This window comes from Camelus ferus, chromosome 8 (genome assembly GCF_009834535.1).
Source record: "Camelus ferus isolate YT-003-E chromosome 8, BCGSAC_Cfer_1.0, whole genome shotgun sequence".
Taxonomy (NCBI): Eukaryota; Metazoa; Chordata; class Mammalia; order Artiodactyla; family Camelidae; genus Camelus; species Camelus ferus.
In genome coordinates, this window is record NC_045703.1 from 43349556 (window position 1) to 43371588 (window position 22033).

Sequence of the window (22033 nt, forward strand, 5' to 3'; positions counted from 1 at the left end):
ATTTCCATTCTCCATTAAGGACAGCATTTTCCTTGCAAATGAAGATGGCAGCTTAATCCTCCACACCCTGCATACCCTCAGGCTGATGATACTCTGGCCCCTAGTGGTGTCCACTGCAAAAACTCCTGCTGCTGTGACATTGCTGCCATCTAGCGATGCACTATCTCCCTTGTTGGTATCATCTACCTACTAGTCTCTAGTCACAATTCAACCTTCATAAAAAGACTGGATTATTGTTTCCCCTTCTAGCCCCACGATCCTGGGTGATGTTCACATCTACACAATCATCCCACTCAACACCCTGACTGGATCTCCTTATTACACATGAACTGTTCATTCTATACCTTAGCCTTTCACTCCCCAGAGGCACATCTGAACCCTGGCATAACCCAAACATTTTCCACTTTCAAAATCACTGAATACCTTCCTCTCTCACTTAAATCTCTTATCCTCAAGTTTAGTGTCTCCACTCCAGCCGACACTCCCACCTCCAAGAGTGCTTTTTCCACCAGGATTATTCTTGGATCTCATTGGAAACTCAGATCCATTGATCCCTTTACTTTCTCTACATCCACTAGCCCTCTAGAATCCTTTCCTTTTTTTTTTTCTCTACACAGCATCCATTATAGCCAGCCAGTAACCTGTCAGACTGTATCTCTTCTTCCCTCAGCAGCAGTCGCTGTGTCTAGTCTCCTCCCTTTCCTTGGCTTCTGGTGTCCCTCCTACCACTCTGACCACTCAATCTTAGTCCCCTTTGCAGGTTCAACTTCCTTTACTTAAACATTGACAGTTAAACATTTCTCAAGGTTTTGTTACTGACCCAGCTTTCTTGCTATCATCCCTATGTAATCCCAACAATCATGTGGTTTAATTTTACTATGTATATGTTTATGACTCCAGGGGTCGGGGAGATTTATGAAATGAGATGAGGCAGGGGTTTATATGCCATGACAAGCACTCTGGACCTCAATTCTAAAGTCCTTTAACCCTACAATCCTACCCCTCTTTTCTTCCTGTCTTAAGGCTCGGCTCTTTTGTTTACGCAGAACATTCTTCACACGCTTCCTCTTTGATTTTGCTATTCGGAGTTTCTGCAAGTTCTCCCTCACCAGGTAGTACTGCTGCAACACAATTTCTACAAATACAATGAAATAATACCTGGTTTAGTGTTTAATGTCTATCTCTTGATTCAAATAGAAATTCACTGAGAATAAAGACTAAATGTCATCCTACTCACTGTTCTCAATACTTATTTCAGCATTTAAATATAGTAAGTATTAAATAACTATATATTACTTATATATTAAGTAAATGGAGAAATGTATGAATAAAATATAGACTTAATTTTTATGAGGTTTAAAGAAGTAGAGGCCAGCTCATCACTAACCAATACACAGTCACACGTTCACATGTCCTAACAGCAGTTCTCTGATTCAAGTTAGGTTCGTCGCTGTCTATGGAAACTATAAATCAAATAGCGCTGATGTCAGGGAAAGTGAGCACTTGAGAACCGAGTGTGTAAAAACAGTGGCCCTGTATTCCCGAGGCATGAGATTGTGGCCTGACAATAATAGAATAAATAAAACCCTCTGTCAGGCACTGCTGCAGTGATGTTAAACCTTCAACCTGAAGATCAAGCCCAGACAAAAATGAGAAAAATAAGATGTGTGCAAAGAATAGAGAGGAACACATACATTTGAACCGGTAGGCACTGGGGCTTAGTGACCACTCTGCAGTACTTCGAGAACAAATCCTGTTTATTTTGTGTAATTTCCACTTAATTTCTCATTAGAAATGAGTCATTAGCATCCTATCTGCTAATATAAAATGACTATTAAATTATGTTTAATGTTACTCTTGGCTTGTAGTTTGCATACTGCTTTTAGTGTTCCTGCTGAAAGCAATGATCCAATTACAAGGTACTGAATATTTTTCTTGTGGACAAAGAAAGAAACAAATAAACACTGCCCCCCAAAATTAACCCAGATGTCCATTGAAAAAAAATTGACTTTTTCAAATCTGTCTTTTATCTCATACCTCAGGCGATGTTGTTGGGTAAAAATTACCCTTTTCCAAACCATTCATTGAGATTCCCAGTCTACGATTATACTCACTTGTGTCTTTTCTCCCCAGGGGACTGTCTTGGCCCAGGGACTAACCACCATTCACATTTAAAACAACATGAAGTATCCCAGATAATGTACTTTGCTTTTCACTTTGTAGAAAATCAATCACTCTCCTCACAGACTAAAAAAAGCAACCTCCTTCTCCATTTATATAAACAACTGCTCCTTTCCACTGCCTGTACTTTTTCACTTCGGAGTAGTGAAGTCTAGGGATATGGGGAAAGAAGAAACTTCAAGTGATATTTAGGAAGAAATTTCTATGAACTTTCTTCCTCAGAATTAAATTCTACTTAAAACAAAAACAACAGTAACAAGAATTCAGAGCCTATACATTAAAATAAAAAAACTAAGGATCAAAATCCGATCACGAGAAATACAGGTTTGCTACGCACATTCAAATTATCATTCCAGGAGAACACGCAATCCTCTGTGTAGCCTGTCTTCTGTGTGTGTGTATGTGTGTGTGTGCTTTCTCTTTTGTTTGTCATATGGTTGATCACCACAAATAATTTAGAAGGTTATCAAGTGGTTTAGAAAAAGTAATAAATTTCTCATTGTGCACAACAAAGATCCAATTAAATGGAAGGAAATGTTTGGTTTTTTTTTTTCCTAAGGAAAATATTTAAACAAGAAAGAATATAAACTGAAAAATAATCTTAAAGTTGATCATCCGTATAAACAGTCTTCTCCTTCAGACAATAACCTGAGGTTTCGTATAATTGTCCATTTATACAAATTAAATGCCTTTTCTGCAAAGAATATGTTCTTTATACCAATTGAAAGAGAATGTTTTTGAGCTGGTCCCGCCCAATTTCAAAGACAAGCTATCTCTGACACCTTTCCTGTCCCCTCCAGCCTGAGGTTGTTCGTAGGGAGTTTGCCTAGGCCTGTGGCAGGCAGGCTTCACTTCATCAGCCCTCCAGAAACCCATCTCCACCGCTCCCATTCCCAGAGCTTTAGGCTGTGGCCTTCTTGGGTGAAACCTTTAGCCAGGGTGTCTCCCCCTGCCCCAACCATGCACACCTTCTTCAATTGGAATCATGCTGGCTGGGCTCTGAGCTGGCAGCTGACCGGGGGCCTCAGCAGTGGTTCCAGGTGGATGCATGTGGCTTGACATTTAGATGCTCTTGGGTCTAATTGTGGGACAGTGCCTCTTTTCCCAGCCTGCTCCAAGTGCCACCAGAACTCAGACATTTTAAAGTGTTAGGATGTTCTATTTGCCTTGCCCTTTCCCTTGGGTCAGAGAAGAGGCAACTGGCCCATGGAAAAGAAAGATGCCTCTATCTGCCTCCTTAATTGCCCTGATAAGAGAAGAGAACCTTCCGTCTCAACCCTTCAAGGAACCTCCTCTTCTTCCTGGACTTCCTGGGACTGGATCCAAGGAAGACTATCCTTGCTGGAACTGTTGATTAGAGATCTTAACCTGCATCATAAATCAAAGATCATACCAGGTTCTCTGGCAAAGAAACTCTTCATTTACTATTAAGCCTACTTTAAACCCTTAAGCCTACTTTCAAAGATATGTTTCCAGAACATATTGTGTATTAAAGGAAGACATTGTAAGTACTCATATATTTCAGTTGCATTGTTCTCTCTTTCCTCTGCTGAAAACTGGAAACTAGACAATTTGATATTTGGAAATCCCGCCATCCTGATTTGATGTTGATTTGGCCACTGTCTGGGTGAAAATCAAATCTTAGCTCACAGATGCAAGAAGAACTCAGTATAATCATATACTTCGTCTGACTGAAAGAAATTTAAGAATTTTCCTCCGGAGTCTCAGGGCAGAGAACTGCTTCATACTCACTGTCTGTCAAGCTCAATTCAATCTACTTCTTGCCACTCTAACCTTCTATGAATTTAGCCAAGGATGAAATGGACACTTGAGGCATTGCTTAACCAACATACCTTTATTTTAAAATGCAGCCAGAAGGGACAGCTAATCTATATATTTGTTATTGTTAAGGAGATAAATGAGAAGTCTCTCTGCCCTCAGAGATGTTAGCCTCATTAGATAATGAACAAGCAAGCAAAAGCATTTGCTGTTTTAGAGCTGCTGTGACAAGTGCACCCCCTACAAAATACCAAGGTTTTCTTACTTACAATATTGATATTATAAACCCTGGGATAGTTCTTTGTGTAGCAATACATTTTCTTTTTTCTCTTTATTTTGTCTTCCTGCAAATTTTAAAATTATTAATTCACACAGTTATTGTTATATCTTTCATGGTTCTTTTTAAATTGGAAAACCAAAATTCAGACTCTGTAAGGGTAATCTGTAGCCAAAGGGCAGGAAAATTCATCTTAATTTGAATTATAGAAACAGAAATTACAGCTGCAGAAAGTATGTGACACATTTTTTGTTTAGTTGAGTTTTTGGTGAAATTAGTTTTGAATCAGTGGACATATGAATAGCATTTGAAAAGTGTCCAGCAGAGCAATGCTTGCTGCAGATGGCAGATGGGAACTGCAGTGCACTGCACCATAGTTCTGCAACTAGGAAGAGAATTCTAAATTCATTTCTTAAAAATTACATTTGACATCATTTTAACCTTCTGTATATTAAAACACAGCCTTTCACATAAGTCTTTGAAAAGTATCCATCCTGGCAACCTGATTTAAAACACTGCTATACTATTATTAGAGCTAGAAACAATTTCGATGAGGATGAGTCATTTTGCTATTTCTTCAAGTATTCACATTATATGAGATGTTAAATGGCATTTGTGCCACTAAAGTATTGCTAAAATGTAAAAATTTCATGCTACTGTCAATAAGTGCCCAGCATACAATGTAGTCCTTGAAGGCTGCGTCCCACCTCCTCACCTGAAGCCTGGCAACATTTCTTTGAAATCCTTTCCCAGGAAGGCTGCCCTTCTGACCTCTTCCTACTCATATACCCTATTCCCCAGGCCCTTTAGAAGGCATTGTTTGGACCACCATCTACAGAATCCTGGCATGACTCATCCATCCATTATCTTCTGGATCCTCTCCCACTTTGCTCATAGTGCCTTCTTTGGCTCCTGTCCTGCTCTTTGCCATCCCTCTACCAACGCAACATCACAGGACTTTCATGTTCACACCTCTGTGGAACTTTATTTTCTGCTCTTTTTCAGTCTCTTGTAAGTACAGTCAGAACTTGGACCTCATTGTCCCTCAGAATTTCTCCATCATCAAGATCTTAGGTTGGAGCTCTCTCCTCTGTGCTCACACTTACTTAGCTCTGTTCTTCCTTCTCAGTCTTCAATTCATTTCTTATCAGCCTCCTCCTTGCCTCACTTGTTTTCCTACCCCAGGCGTCCTTAGAACCCACACGTTAACAGTTTTCTCACTGTGGTTGTAAGATTCTCACTTTCCATTCTACTCTCTTTGCCAATCCCTAAAAGTCATGTTCTGTTCTCTCGTCCTTATTAAAGAAGTAGTTCATTGCTGGGCTTAAAAAAAATAGTCTTGTAATTTTCCTATTTGTCTCTGACATAAGTTCACATTGCCTGATGACATCTGGGTCCTCAGTGTTGTTCAGCAATCTGAAGATCTCTGCTTTAGTTCCTTGAGAGGCATCCATATACAATATTTCTAATCTCTTCCTCCTTTATCAAGCTCACAGTTTCATCCTGGCATTCCTCAATCTTAGGAAGTTATTTCATTATTTAACTCTTTGCGATCATGGCCATCTGAAATCAATTTCCACAGCTTTCCTTGTCTTTTCTTAAAAAGGCACTTAATTTCTCTTCTTTCTTACTGACTTAGAAAGTGTCCTGTCCTCTTTCTAAAGTAAGTCCCTCTTCTTCTGACTGTGACCCTTTTGCTCCTTCTTCTCCCCTGACGTAATTACTCAGCCCACTTCCACTGTATTTTCTGACTCTGCTTCTCCATTGCCTCATTCATTTTCTGCCAAATTTTGTACAGTCATCTATTCTTACTGCTCCGTTTCCCTCCCTCCCACTCATGTATTATCTAGTATTTATTGCATAGAATCTGGTTTCTGTTCCTACCACTTGACTAAAAATATTTTCACCAATAACTTTCTAATCATCAGTCATAAATCCCATGGCCTTTTCGCAGACCTTGTGGTTCCTGAGCTTTAAGCTGCACATAACTCTGTTAACCACTTCATCATTTTTTTAAAAAATGTTTTCCCCTCAGCCTCTAGTAATACTGCACTCTCGTCCTTCTTCTCTCTCTTGGATCCTCAATCACTCATCTCTTTCACCGTCTTTTCTCTTTCCTATTAACCTCTAAATCAGTGATCACTAAACCATTCTTAACAATAAAAAATTTAAGCATAAAACACTAATGTGATGCATTAAAACATAAAATTATATGTATGCACTCTACTGACATATATGTAGTCATATGTATTTACCCTACAAATATATGATATGCATAGAAATTTTATAATAATAAATTAATGTTGAAGTAAAAATACTTTAAGCAAAATTTATTTCATTTATAAATAATACTGAGAAAGACGGTTGAATAGCTTTCATCATTTTTAAAATCTTGATTTAACACTTTGTGATACAGCAGTTCAACTGTTTCCTTCACAACTGAGTTAATCTGTATACTGAGTTTAAATTACTGTCACCACTAAAAATGATGCTTCACAAAGATAGATCGATCCAAATGGAAAAAGTACGCCGTTAATTGCTCTCACTAAATCATGATGCACATTTTTCAACAATGTCTACTTGTTTTCAATGATAAAGTCAAAATTGGCTAGTAATGCCCTATCTTCCCTAATATACAACAGTTTTTAAAAACTAAATAAATTTGACTTGATAATTAATATTTTAACTATTGAGTTCAAAACCCACTGAAATCTTTGGAAAAATTTATAAATGTTTAAAAATTTTATTTCTAAGTTTTTAAAGTTTGCAAGATGAGAGGTTTATAGGTTGCACAGTATTTTCAGGAAAGAAAGCACACAGCATCAGAAATATTTTGAAACAATCCATTTTTTAAATGTTTCTTATAGATGATTCTCTTATTACAATTTTTTTTTTGCCCTTGTAATTGAAGGGCCAGCTCAAGTGTGTGTGTGTGTGTGTGTGTGTGTGTGTGTGTTCCTCTAGGTTACAGACTGATAACTGACAGGCAGTTTGAATCATGGATTAGAGAGGCAAATTTGAATACTCAACTTTTTGTAAAATAAATCTTAATAGTAATACATCTTTAACTTTGAAAAAAATGATTTGCCATAATTTGTAAATAAATCTTCATATGGGACAAAAGAATGCCATAATCATTCCCCACTCACCAAGTGTAATGAGGATCCTACTCTATTTTTTACTTTTGTTTTTATAAATCAATTATATTCAAAATGTTCTGCAGAACTTTGTAAACTTCTGGCTACAATTTCTTTGCTGCAGTAACTGGCCTATAATGACACTGGGGATGCATTCATATGTGGATTCATCTCCCTAACCCTCCTATAGGATCAATCTTAAAAATTCTAGACAATGTTGCTACTCTACCAGTAGTTGTACTTACTCAGTTCACCCATAAAGCAATGTTTTCACTAAAGAAATCATTTAGGGATAGGACAATGGCCTCTCCAATGCATTAAAAATACTTCATGAATTTCATTATTGAAATACAATCTAGCAAATATAATAAACCCATATGTCAGGAAAAAAACTGAACTTTACAGACAATCTCCCTCACTGAGTCATTTGTTTGTACAAATCATAATAATAGCTAACATTTATTTTGAGCTTACTAAGTGCCAGGCACTATTCTATGCCTGTTAACATGTATTAGCATATTGAAATCTTCAGCATTTTTTCTATACATGTTCCAAGAGTATTTTCAGAAGATGAAATGGATTTAATTTGTCATGACATTGCGTCTTTGTATTACTTTACTCATTTTTAGGAAGAGCTAGTTTACTCAATAATATGCATTTTTTTCTTTACCACTATTGAAGCAATTCCAAAGACTTAATGTTAATTTTAGTGAATTTTAAATATGACAAAGTATTGTATTAGAATAACATAATTATAGACAGCACTGAAAAACTATAAACAATTGTCTTCATATTCTTACAGCTTAGTTTTAACATATATTGTTAATCACCATGGTTTCATAGTCTCAGTTGCTAATGTCATATAACACAGTACAAAATATGGTGAAGTTTGTTGTCACTTAGAGTATTTGTAAATCTTTATTTCAATCTTTTTGATAATTTCAACTTTTTGGCTGACATCTTGATGGGCATGATTAGTTCAGCTTTTTTTTTCTCTCAATGTGGCTGATGTAGAAATATCAGAAGTATGAAAACTGTCAGTTCTATTTTTTTGTTTTGTTTATATTAAAAGTACAGTATTTTAATAAATGTATATATTGAAGTTTATAAAACTCTCTGAAAAATGCAGGAATAATAAGGACAGCTCAGTGACTTTATGCAGATTGGATGCACCCAAGTAACTTCTGCCCAGATCTGGAAGCAGACTATTCATAGGACTTGAGCAGCTCCCTCATGCCCCAACCCACTCACATGTCTAATCCCTCTCCCTGAAAGGTAACCATTATCCTCACTTCTAATATCACAGATTAGCTTTCTTCCTTGCTTAGAAACTTTATATACTTTGAATAATAGCATATATTCTCTCTGGGGTCTGGCTTCTTTCTTTTATCCATAGCTTCATAGAGTAGTCTATTGTATGAATATACCAAAATTTACTTTTATACTCCACTATTGAAGAACATTTGAGTTGGTTCCAATTTCTAGCTGTCACAAATAATGCTGCTATAAATATTCTGATGTGTGTCTTTTATGCACACATATAAACATTTCCTTTGGATGCACATATGCATACATTTCCTTGGGTCATAGGGTGTGCTCAGCTTTAGTAGAGCTCGTAAGACGATTCCCAGAGTAGACTCTAATAAGGAGTGTACGAGTTTCACTTTCTCCGTATTCTTGCTAAGCTTTGGTACTGTGTCTTTTTATTTAACCATTCTGTGATTCTATAGCATTATCTCACTGTGGTTTTAATGTGTACTTCCCAGATGATTAATGAGATTAAAAAGCTTTTCAATGTGATATTGGTCATTGTGAAGTACCTATGCTGTGAAGTAATCATTCGAGTGTTTTGCCCATTTTCTCTATTGTGCTGTCTGTATTTTTGTCATTGATTGGTAAAAAGTTCTTCATACATTCTGAATATAAGTTTTTTTAGTATCCTTTATTTATTTTGTAAATAACCTTTCTCACTCTGTAGCTTATCTTTTCACTTGTTTAATAGCGTCCTTGGTAGTATAATCTTTAATCAACAGAGGTTTTTCCCTTAATTAAAAAAAAAATTGTCCAATTTGTTAGGTTTGGCTTTCTTTAAACTAGAAAATATAATTTTTAAACACCTTGACCAGGCTTATCAAATCTGCGGAGTAGTGCAATTCCCTTAAATCGAGGGTGCCACTGTGTAGCTTGGCAAGGTACAGTAAGGGTCCCATCTTAGAGATACTCAGAAACAAGATGCAGTGGCCAGAATTACTCTACAATTTGAGTTAACAATAATCATCAACAGCTGCTAACTTTATAAAAACAAAACAAAACAAAGAAAACAAACAACAATCAGATGTTATCTATCTCCTGAGAGAAATATACAGCACCCTTTACAGAGTCGTCTTCCCAAGTAATCAAATCTGAATCTTTCAAACGTCAAGATTTAACTATCAATTCACAAGAAAACAAGTCAAAAGAACATCTTGAAAGGAAGCTCACTCACAGGCAAAGACATCCTAGAATGTATGACCATCTAGAACACATTCTTTCAAGAATACGTGGTAGACCAGGAAAGAAACTGACATACAGAGAGCCTTTGTGAAGTGTAAGAAACTAAAAGCAGAAGGTGTTGGGAAAACAACAAAGGACACTTAAACATCACAGCTAATTCCAGTTTCTGCACAAGTTGCTTTATACAACTGGCAAAATGCAAACCATCTCCACTCCTGTTCACTGACAACCACAGGGATACAAGTGACAAAACTCTACAGAATGAATCCAGTTTCTCCAACAAACTGAGAAAAAATAGGAAGAAATGTGTTGATTAGAAGAGACTTTAAAACATGTCATTCAGTTGCAATATATTCACCTTATTTAGATCCTAATTAAAATTGTAAGAAAACGTTGATGAGACAACCAAACTTGAACTCTAACTTGATATTTTATACATTGAGGAATTATTGCTAATAATAGTAACAATTATATTGTTTATTTAAATAATCCCTACCTTGTAGAGATATCCAATGAAGCATTTGCTGATGGAATTAAATAAAATTACGTCTGCTTCTTTTTCTCTCCAAAATATCTAATGAAGCTGAAGAGTGAAGGACATAGGTGAACAAAATTGGTCTTGAGCTGGTAGTTGATGGAGTTGGTGATGGGTACTGGGAAGTTCATTATGCTATTCTATTTTTCTGTGTACTTGGAATTTTCCAGAATAAAAAGTTAAAAAGTAGTTTAGCCTAACTTGGGATCAGGACAGTAAGAGACATGTACAGTGAAAAAATATCCTGGATTTCATAAAATAGGCTCTAGTTTCTTAAATCATCTTACCTGCCTAAAGCTGAGGTTGGCAGTTAGAACTCAGCTAGGATGATATAGTTAGATCTACAGTCTCAGAGGAGGAGAATTCCAGAGACTTGACTTGACATCTCTAGAAGCTACACAAGAAGCTGCAGTTTGACAGTGTTCCATGGAGTGGGAGAAAGGGTCAGGGAGCAAGGTTGCAATCTAACAACAAGCAAATGAGCAAATGAATAGATACAGGCTGCATGGTATGTTCAAAGTCAACATAGGGGATCATGAGGGGCAACTCAAAGAACAAGCCAGATCACTTCTGAATCAGGTGACACTGCAATCAAGGGGCCCTGTGATGTAGACCAAGGACAAAGGGCCTTGCATACTGAAAGCCTTGGAAAACCCTCAATGACAGTGGCCAAGGCAGCTCCTCTGAAGTGCAGGCGTTAATAGGTAATGAAGCTGCTTCTCACATGGGCAACTCTGTGTTGCCTGCTCTAGGATGCGGGGCATGGAGACCTATTCATGCAATGATCAACGATTCTCCCAAGGAATGGCAAGAAAATCAGCTAGTATGCATCCTTCTTGAAGATTTTTGGGGCACTAATCCTCTAGGCAGTCATCAGACTACATACATTTATGGTTAATGAAATCATCAGTAAGCCCAATCATAAAGCTGTGGACCTCCCTGTAAAGATGTGTTGGTAGACAGTAACGCAGACCAGATCCTCCAATGTGGCCAAGCTCCCCAACTATCATGGCATGTGTTTTTGGCTAAGTAGAGTGAATAAAAGAGAGTAGAGAAGGATGTTTGGATCTGGATGTCTTTTCCAACTATATCCGAAATTCTCACTTTAAAAAAATCCCAAATTTAGACATGTTGTATCTTTTTTGGTATTTCAGTAGTTCGTGCCTAAAGTAGTACATTGACAGGAAATTAATTTCATAGTATATAATTTGTACATTAAGTGGAGGGATCTTAATTTCATACTGAGAAAATATTGAATATGAAGTATAGTTAACATACACACACACATACATACCATTTGAAATTCTACAGAAAACGTTCAACTCACTTTCACATTACTTTGAAGAGAGAAATTCAGTAGAGAGTAAAACTGATGATAAGGGATATTTAAGAGCTGAGTATTTATTGATTAGGGTTTTATAGAATCAAAATCTAGACCCAGGATCATATAAGCACTTTAAATACATTAAAATCTTTACACAGGTACATAATTCGTCATTATCATCTACCAAATTGAAACTCAACCGACAAGAGAAACTGTGAACCAAAGCTGAAAAATGAAACTCAAGTGAAAAAGGATTAAACAATAGCCTCAGAAGCAAACAAGGCGAGAGAGTCTGGCTAAAGGCTCACCATTTTCAGACCTATGTTCAGATTACTTTTATCACTTTTATTTACCCTTCCATATGCTTCTTGATCTCCTAATGCAGCTTTAGTTGTGCATTACATCCCCTTATTGTAATTAGAAGGTTTATCTCAGTTTCTAAAAGCTAGAAAATGATGAGTAGGGAAAACTGAAGGATCAAATAGAATAAAAGAAGAATATCTGCCAGTGCCTTTTTTTCACATGTCAGATAAAAGGTAAAACAGGAGAACAACAACAACAAAAAAAACAGAAAGGGAATTGCAAAACAGTAACAGTTTTATGCTTATTAACTAAAACACTGCTAAAAGGATGTTTGATTGAAAACATCGTTTCATTCTTGCTTTAAAAAAGTTAGGCTGTAAACAAATACTTGATGAAGCAACAGGGAGGTTGTGACTGTATTTTAGCAGTAATTTTATATTCCCACCAGATGGCAGTCTTCCCTGACTCTTTGCAGCTACTTTCCAGAGTCTAGCTATTCGTTGCTGACAAAGCAATGACATTACATCTATGTACTCGGATGGAATATGGGAAATCTGCCAGAACTCCGTGGCTCCAGGATTAAATATCTCTTGTTTGAAAAGAGACTGCCACGGGCAGAGGTTTTTAGTTTTTCAAGTGATACGTATATCTTCAGGACAAAGGCTATTTACATAAACTCCAGACTTACACTGAACTTCCCAGGATCACAGTTGGCACCTTTCCTTGATGCTTAGGACTCGAAGAGGCTGGTAAATACACTAGTGGAGGTTTCAGAGTACTGTATTTCCTAAAGCAGAGCCAAGTAAGAAGTATTCAAATGCCACCCGTATCTCAAGAATTCTCATCTAATCTCAGCTCCTAGAGTGTTTACTTAAAACATTTTCATTTTCTTGGCAAGGAGCTATGTAAATACATTCAATTTTACCTCCTTTATACATATGTCCTTGAGACATTTTGACTAATGTGTTAGGTTTGAGAGTTTCACCCTCTAACTACATGTGCACAAATATGTCACAAACTAAGGCTTATCTCAATGACCAGTGACATTTGCATTCAGAAATTATAGGCAACTGAGATTTTATCTAATCTTTCTATTGCTAGCAAGAACCTTAATGCATTTTCCAACTTAAAATTATCTTTAATTTGTACCTATAACAAATTCATATTCCAGATAGGGATCAGTATTAGTGAACTATTATTTTTTTCAATATGGGTGTTGATACAATCCTGGACGCTGCCTTTACTTTGTATAAATAATAGGCTAGGAACACTGTCACAGGGGCCTGAAGGAAAGAAACTTCTCAGTCAAGAGCATGATGGTGACTAAGGGAGCCAATCTGAGGTAGAGTTCTTTCCTTATCACCTTGGCTCTTTCCTACTGAGGGGTAGCAGAACACGTAATTTCAAAATATGACAGTGGGTCAAAAATGTCAAAAGTTCCATGTGAATGAGTTTACAGTCAATAAAATACATGTCAACTGGAAAAATACAAATAGGGTTGCCTTGGCACTGCATTTACATGGGCTGGAATTTGCTTATAGGTAACATGTCTATTTGGGAAAAGTGTTGGCACGGAGTTATTGAACTTTATGCGTGCCCACAGCTTCACAACACCCTTCACAGCCTCGACTCTACAATGCACACCCACTGCTCCACAGGAGCTCAGGACCTAACACCCCAAAATATGTTGCTGTAGTATATTGATTGTTTGAGCTCTAGGTACTTGAAAACAGCAAATGCGGGGAGAAACTGTCTCTGAACTCTCTTCTTTGCCTAAAAGACAGATCCTCCAAAAGGAATTTAATTGTCATAGATTCCCCTACCCAGGAGTTTCATCAACCAGATGGAGATTGGTTCTTATCAAAGAAGAGATCAGAAGTTGACACCACATTCAGACTTACTTTGTCATAAACCATCTATTCTTATAAGGGCTCCTTCAACTTTCCTAAAAATCATTTACTCTTCACTAAGAGGCCTATGTCACCCCCCACTTTCTTGATTAAGGTGCTATTTAAACCTAAATTCTAAAGCTACCTCTTTGGAATACCCAGTTTCCCTGAGTATGTCCCTTGTGCACATGAGGTCTACATGCTAATAAACTTCTGTTTGCTTTCCTCTTGTTAATCTGCCTTTTATTACAAGAGTCTCAACCAAGAACCCAGAAAGGTAGAGAAAAAATTATTCCTCTTCTATACTATTCATACATAACAGGGAAAAAGCTCAGCTGTGGAACAAAGCTATGGGTAAGTCCTACCCTGCCCCAGATTCTCATTCTCTTCCCGTCACCCCACTTCATCACACAACACAGTCTACTGCACATCTAGAGAATTTAAACTATTTTTCATATGTATAATATGAAGCAAGTGTTAGAATTCAGTATAAACTTAAGTAAAAAAATTCTCATTATCCAGAACTAAATTCACAGTCATCCACAGAGAATGGGACTGCAATTCAGTTGCCAAACAACATAGCATATGTGGATATAATCATGCAAAGAAAAGGAAAATGTTCTATGGATGGGGAGTTGGGGACCAAATTATATAGGGAAACAATGTAACAAGGAGGGGCTATGGTGTTGTTCATGAGAGTTGAAAACAGAGAAATTTCTACTTTATTTCAATAGCAAAGAGTCACAGGTTTATCATATAAAATTAGAGTTTTCAATTTAACTTCTCTGGTATTTAAAATTCCTCTATAACTGCCACTCTACAGCCCAGAGGATAAATTCCAGACTACTTTCTGTGACCTTTAAGATTATTTCCCAGCCCCATTTCATGCCTCCTCTTCCATGCTTTGCTTTGTAATTGCCTGAGCAGGCCCTGACTGCTTATTTTCAAGTCCACTCTTGCTACACAGTGTGCTCCTGGCAGTCTGTCTGCTTGTTCTCCTTTGAAATTTCCAGTGAGTTCTCAATACATATGTGATGGATTAATTAATCAATTAGTTAACTCATGGTTGGTTTTCTGACTAGGCTATTTCTGCAAAATTCTAAAATGCCTAGGAGGAGGGTAGGTATAACTCAGTGGTAGAGTGCATGCTTAGTTAGCATGCATCAGGTCCTGGGTTCAATCTCCAGTACCTCCATTAAAAGAATAAAATAAAATGTCTGGGAAATACATGCCTATTCCTATTCATTGTTCCTTGGGAAGCCCTGGGGTACCTGGGTGTGATACTCATTTCCGCAGTGCTGCTATAGTAAATTTTCACAGACTGGTTGGCTTCAAACAGCAGAAATCTATTCTCTAAAAGTTCTGGAGGTCAGAAATTTGAAATCAAGGTGTCAGTGGGGCCATGCTCTCTTCAGCGGCTCTAGAGGAGAAGCTTTTTGGCCTCTTCCAGCTTCTGGTAGCTGTCGACATTCCTTGGTGGTCCTCAGCTCATGGTTGTCTCATTCCAGTATTGCCTTTTCCATTATGCTTTTGTGTGTCTAGAGTCCCTCACTTCCTCTCTTATAAAATATGTAAGATATCATTTATGGTTTACCAATTAAGCCAGGATAACCTCCTCCTCATGATATCCTTAACTTAATCACATCATTGCCATATAAGGAAATACTCATTCTTTTGCCATATAAAATCATGGTTAAAATTTCATGTAACTTATATGTAGACATTTTAGGGGCCACATGTAGCTCACCACAACCAGAGGGCAAATAATTAACCATATTAGAACATGAAGTCCAAGCTGGGTTCAGACTATCTATCACAAGCACTGTATTTTCTTGCTTTGATGTAAGTCTAGACGTTTGTATAGCTCTGAAATGGACAATATTTGTGACTGACTCCAGGGTTGAAGTTACAAGTTTGTGACCTCTGTTTAATGAAAGTATCTTGTCAGACAAAATAGTACAGAAGTTTGGAAACCTCTAGTGGATTTGAACATTGCTAAAAATCTTTACTGGATGTAAAGTTCAAATTGTTCAAAGCCATAGCCTAGTGGTTACAAAATAGAACAAAAGTGATTAATAAGGTGATTTTAGTAAAACTCAGTTGCATAGCCAATCCAATTGATTCTCACCAAAGTGCCTCTTGTTTGGCCTAAAAACCTCCCAATGGAATTAAAAAATGGTGACCATATGTAAGGCCAGCTTTATTTTGCTGCGATGCTGTATGAAGACTTGAGGGCATTAACAACCTGACCAGCTTTTTTCTTTTGCTATGGAAAAATAAAGCTAGTATGTGTTTACAAATGGCTGTGGAGACGAGGAATAATTATTCATTGAAGCAATCCGTGATGGACACAGCATTAGACTGCCAGAGAGCATTTATGAGTTACTAAAATTCCAAGATACAAACTATAAACCATTACCTACAACATTTTTTAAGAAAGAAGAATTTAGGAGGCATTTTATGATATATATGCACATGTACATACATAGATGTTCTTTTATTACCAGCAAGTGCTCTAACTAAAAATCAAAAGCTTTGAAAAATTTTTGCATTTGTCATCATGTTTGAAAATATTTTCACCTTCTTCTTCCCCTCATTGTATATATAGACATTTGTACATATTTGCTTGCCCACACCTAAAAAGTAGTTAAATTTTATAGATACCATCTATGAGAACCAATAAAACCCTACAGATACTGTGGCTCTGTAGGAAAGTCAGCTTTAAATCTGCAAACATACTATCCAACTTGACTATTTCTCAACAATCGTGTAGTTAATATACACAGAAGCAGCAAAAGATAACAGTCCACAATACATAAATTATAAACGTGGATAAGCTTACCATTTCCTTTAAACTTTGCTATTAAGTTTTCTGTCATGTTTTCAGTACTTTTAAGGGTCAAATCATCTACACCTCATTTAAGCATAAAATTATGTTTATTTCTTTTGGTGTTACTTCTGATGTTGAAAACAGCTCCAGAATACTGCTGTTTGCTGTTGCTTATCTAATTTTATCTGTAATATTATGGTCTTAAAATAATAGATGGAGGAAACAATCTCCCAGACATATGATGCAATCTTTTCCATAACAAAATAAAAATGCAAAATGGAGTGAATGAGGAGGATAAGCCGACTAAGGATTTATGACAGTTCTAGAATAAATTGTTAAGGCTTAAAGCATATGAAAATCTAGGGACACAGCATAAAGTATTCACCTAGCAATTTAGAAACTGATTTTATAACCAGCTTCTCTAATTGCCTAAGTGACCTGTGGAAGTCATTTATGGTTACTCTGCTTTTCAGTTAATTCTTTGTGATACCAACTCATTCTCATAACAGACCTGCTCATCTAATCAATTTCTTAATCAGCAAAATGGGAATAACTGTTACCGGCTGGCCAAGATAAAGGTCAAGGTTACATGAGGCTGCTCATGCTCAGGCTAGACAAACACAGAAGACGTCATTGGAACACAGATACGTTCCCATCAGGTGACAGCTGATCCCCATGCAAACAATAATAAAGTAACACCAGTGAAAAATGACCAAAAAAAAAAAAAGTTGCTGCAGAACAAGTAAATGAAAACAATTTAAACAAGTTTTTTTGCGGAGCGGTCAAAAGAATTACAGGAAGTATGCGGGGGAGGGGGTGGTGGAGAATGAGGATTATGTAAAACAGTATGGTGGTTCTTAAATTAAACATATAATTACCATATGATCCAGCAATGCAGCTTCTGGATATATATCCAAAGCAGGGACTCAAATAAATGATTGTACATCCATGTCCACAGCAGTATTATTCACGATAACCATGTGTGATGATGAAAAGGATGGTGGTTAAATCAATCCTTTCATAAATCTTAACTCAAACTTCTCAGGTACACAATGTATCATAAAAGCAACTCTTGTATTTAGAATGAGTTAAAAATATGAATAAATAGTGAAAAGCTACTCTACTTTCTTCAGTATTATTCTAGTCATTTTTGTATTATGCCTACAGTTGTTTCCTTAGGTAAAAGTACAACTCCTCACTAGGTCTTACTTTCAACAATTTAATATGTTACCTTTTGAAAATCGTGTTTGGCCTAGATTTTTTAAAAACTAGATAGTAAAGACAAATAACTGAGATCTGGAAATAAAACTTTTATTGAATCAATGAAATTGACCAACTTTCTGAAATCTGATATCAGATATGATACTCAGGGTTGCCCCCAGAACAGACTTTTCATTGCCTGCTCCAGGCAAATATTCTCCAATAAGTTCCAGAAGCTAAAAATATCTTTATTGGGTTTGCCAGAATCACCTGGTCACTTTCTTCAGGAAGTTAAAGAGCAGTTGATCCTTTGGAAATTTTCAGCAGAAACAAAATTTGTCTTTAGTGTTCTCTTTTTGCTCATTCTCCCTCCTTCAATTTCCCAACTCCCTTTAATATCCTTATATTACCCGAGATCCTTCATGCTGTATTAAAGGTACAGCTGAAAAGTATGAGAGAGAAAAGACTAACATAAGGAAATAAAACACAGTGGAACTTATGCCAAGATGGCTTCTGAGCTTTAGAGATATTTAAATATAATCCTCTCTTAAATTTCACAAAGCAATCAGACAAGGTGACCAAAAAAGGACCCTCACAAATATTTAACTTGAGAGACCTTAAATTATTCCGACTCTATGGAGAGTGATTTGGATATACATATTAAGGCTTTTAAATATTACTATACCCCTAAGCAACAATTTTCCTTGTGGGAAATACACCTAATGACTAATCTTAACTATAAAATATTTTATAGAGAAAAATAAGAAACAATCATTCCAATGACAAATCTCAAATAATGCAAAATAAGTAGTGAAACTGTGGTGAATACATAAGGTAGACATTAAAATATTATCTGTAATACTTATAAATATCTTTATGCTATCATTTCATAGGAAAAGAAATAATAGTGCAAGTATGTTATACAATGTGTTTACAGTACTGTGTCAAACTACAAGTCCTGGTCTGTCTGTATGAACATAATATATCAGTATTTTATACTGTGGGTGAACTTTGGATCCCAACTCTAATTCAACATATTCATCTATGTTACTTAAAGGGAAATTTTTTTTAACATTTTTTATTGATTTATAATCATTTTACAATGTTGTGTCAAATTCCAGTGTTCAGCACAATTTTTCAGTTATTCATGGACATATACACCCTCATTGTCACATTTTTTTCTCTGTGAGTTATCATAACATTTTGTGTATATTTCCCTGTGCTATACAGTGTAGTCTATTCTACAATTTTGAAATCCCAGTCTATCCCTTCCCACCCTCCACCGCCCTGGTAACCACAAGTCTGTATTCTCTGTCTGTGAGTCTATTTCTGTCCTTTATTTACGCTTTGTTTTTCTTTGTTTGTCTGTTTTTGTTTTTGTTTTTTAGATTCCACATATGAGCGATCTCATATGGTATTTTTCTTTCTCTTTCTGGCTTACTTCACTTAGAATGACATTCTCCAGGAGCATCCATTTTGCTGCAACTGGCATTATGTTGTCGGTTTTTATGGCTGAGTAGTATTCCATTGTATAAATATACCACTTCTTCTTTATCCAGTCATCTGTTGGTGGACATTTAGGCTGTTTCCATGTTTTGGCTATTGTAAATAGTGCTGCTATGAACATTGGGGTGCAGGTATCATCCTGAAGTAGATTTCCTTCTGGATACAAGCCCAGGAGTGGGATTCCTGGGTCATATGGTAAGTCTATTCCTAGTCTTTTGAGGAATCTCCACACTGTTTTCCATAGTGGCTGCACCAAACTGCATTCCCACCAGCAGTGTAGGAGGGTTCCCCTTTCTCCACAGCCTCTCCAGCATTTGTCATTTGTGGATTTTTGAATGACGGCCATTCTGACTGGTGTGAGGTGATACCTCATTGTAGTTTTGATTTGCATTTCTCTGATAATTAGTGATATTGAGCATTTTTTCATGTGCTTTTTAATCATTTGTATGTCTTCCTTGGAGAATTGCTTGTTTAGGTCTTCTGCCCATTTTTGGATCGGGTTGTTTATTTTTTTCTTATTGAGTCGTATGAGCTGCTTATATATTCTGGAGATCAAGCCTTTGTCGGTTTCACTTGCAAAAATTTTCTCCCATTCTGTAGGTTTTCTTCTTGTTTTACTTCTGGTTTCCTTTGCTGTGCAGAAGCTTGTAAGTTTCATTAGGTTCCATTTGTTTATTCTTGCTTTTATTTCTTCTAGGAGAAAATTTTTGAGATGTATGTCAGATAATGTTTTGCCTATGTTTTCCTCTAGGAGGTTTATTGTATCTTGTCTTATGTTTAAGTCTTTAATCCATTTTGAGTTGATTTTTGTATATGGTGTAAGGGAGTGTTCTAGCTTCATTGTTTTACATGCTGCTGTCCAGTTTTCCCAACACCATTTGCTGAAGAGACTGACTTTATTCCAATGTATATTCTTGCCTCCTTTGTCAAAGATGAGTTGACCAAAAGTTTGTGGGTTCATTTCTGGGCTCTCTATTCTGTTCCATTGGTCTATATGTCTGTTTTGGTACCAATACCATGCTGTCTTGATGACTGTAGCTCTATAGTATTGTCTGAAGTCTGGGAGAGTTATTCCTCCAGCCTCTTTCTTTCTCTTCAGTAATGCTTTGGCAATTCTAGGTCTTTGATGGTTCCATATGAATTTTATTATGATTGTTCTAGTTCTGTGAAATATGTCCTGGGTAATTGGATAGGGATTGCATTAAATCTGTAGATTGCCTTGGGCAGTGTGACCATTTTAACAATATTGATTCTTCCAATCCAAGAGCATGGAATATCTTTCCATTTTTTAAAGTCTTCTTTAATTTCCTTCATCCATGGTTTATAGTTTTCTGGGTATAATTCTTTCACCTCCTTGGTTAGATTTATTCCCAGATATTTTATTACTTTGGGTGCTATTTTAAAGGGGATTGTTTCTTTACTTTCTTCTTCTGTTGATTTATCGTTAGTGTAAAGAAATGCAACTGATTTTTGAACGTTAATTTTGTAACCTGCTACCTTGCTGAATTCTTCAATCAGCTCTAGTAGCTTTTGTGTGGACCTTTTAGGGTTTTCTATATATAGTAACATGTCATCAGCATATAATGACACTTTTACCTCTTCTTTTCCAATTTGGATCCCTTTTATTTCTTTCTCTTGCCTGACTGCTGTGGCTAGGACTTCCAGGACTATGTTGAATAGGAGTGGTGATAGTGGGCATCCTTCTCTTGTCCCAGATTTTAGTGGGAAGCTTTTGAGTTTTTCACCGTTGAGTACTATGCTGGCTGTAGGTTTGTCATATATAGCTTTTATTATGTTGAGATATGTTCCCTCTATACCCACTTTGGCGAGAGTTTTTATCATAAATGGGTGTTGAATTTTATCAAATGCTTTTTCTGCATCGATTGAGATGATCATGTGGTTTTTGTCCTTTCTCTTGTTGATGTGATGTATTGCACTGATTGATTTGCGTATGTTGAACCAGCCTTGTGTCCCTGGGATGAACCCCACTTGGTCATGATGTATAATCTTTTTTATGTGTTGTTGGATTCTATTTGCTAAAATTTTGGTGAGGATTTTGGCGTCTATGTTCATCAGTGATATTGGCCTATAATTTTCTTTTTTTGTAGTGTCTTTGCCTGGTTTTGGTATCAGGGTGATGGTGGCTTCATAGAATGAGTTTGGGAGTATTCCCTCCTTTTCAATTGTCTGGAAGAGTTTGAGAAGGACTGGTATGAGTTCTTCTTTGTATGTTTGGTAGAATTCCCCGGTGAAGCCGTCCAGTCCTGGACTTTTATTTGTAGGGAGGTTTTTAATTGCTATTTCTATTTCCTTTCTAGTGATCGGATTGTTCAAGTGTTCAGATTCTTCTTGATTCAGTTTTGGTGGTCAGTATGTTTCCAGAAACTTGTCCATCTCCTCTAGGTTATCCAGTTTGGTTCCATTTAGTTTTTCATAATATTCTCATATGATATTCTGTATTTCTATTTTGTTTGTTGTAATTTCTCCATTTTCCTTTCTTATTTTGCTAATTTGTGCTCTCTCCTTTTTCTTCTTTGTGAGTTTGGCCAGAGGTTTGTCGATTTTATTTACTTTTTCAA

The 22033-nt window shown here is 36.5% G+C and overlaps 2 protein-coding genes across 17 annotated transcripts in view; one reads left to right on the forward strand and one right to left on the reverse strand.

Annotated features, from left to right (window-relative positions):
* C8H6orf58 (chromosome 8 C6orf58 homolog) overlaps positions 1 to 22033 on the forward strand; it is a 161032-nt gene that overhangs the window by 59075 nt on the left and 79924 nt on the right. Inside the window, exon 6 of one of the 15 annotated variants that reach the window (XM_032484867.1) lies at positions 1024 to 1088. The exons of the other annotated variants lie outside the window; for them this stretch is intronic. Coding sequence (XP_032340758.1) covers positions 1024 to 1073 — 50 coding nt within the window. The 3' untranslated portion in view covers positions 1074 to 1088. Of the gene's footprint in view, positions 1 to 1023; positions 1089 to 22033 lie in introns of those variants that run through there. 15 annotated transcript variants of the gene reach the window in all.
* The window catches only part of THEMIS (thymocyte selection associated), a 155684-nt gene that overhangs the window by 18475 nt on the left and 115176 nt on the right, over positions 1 to 22033 (reverse strand). The window lies entirely within an intron of this gene.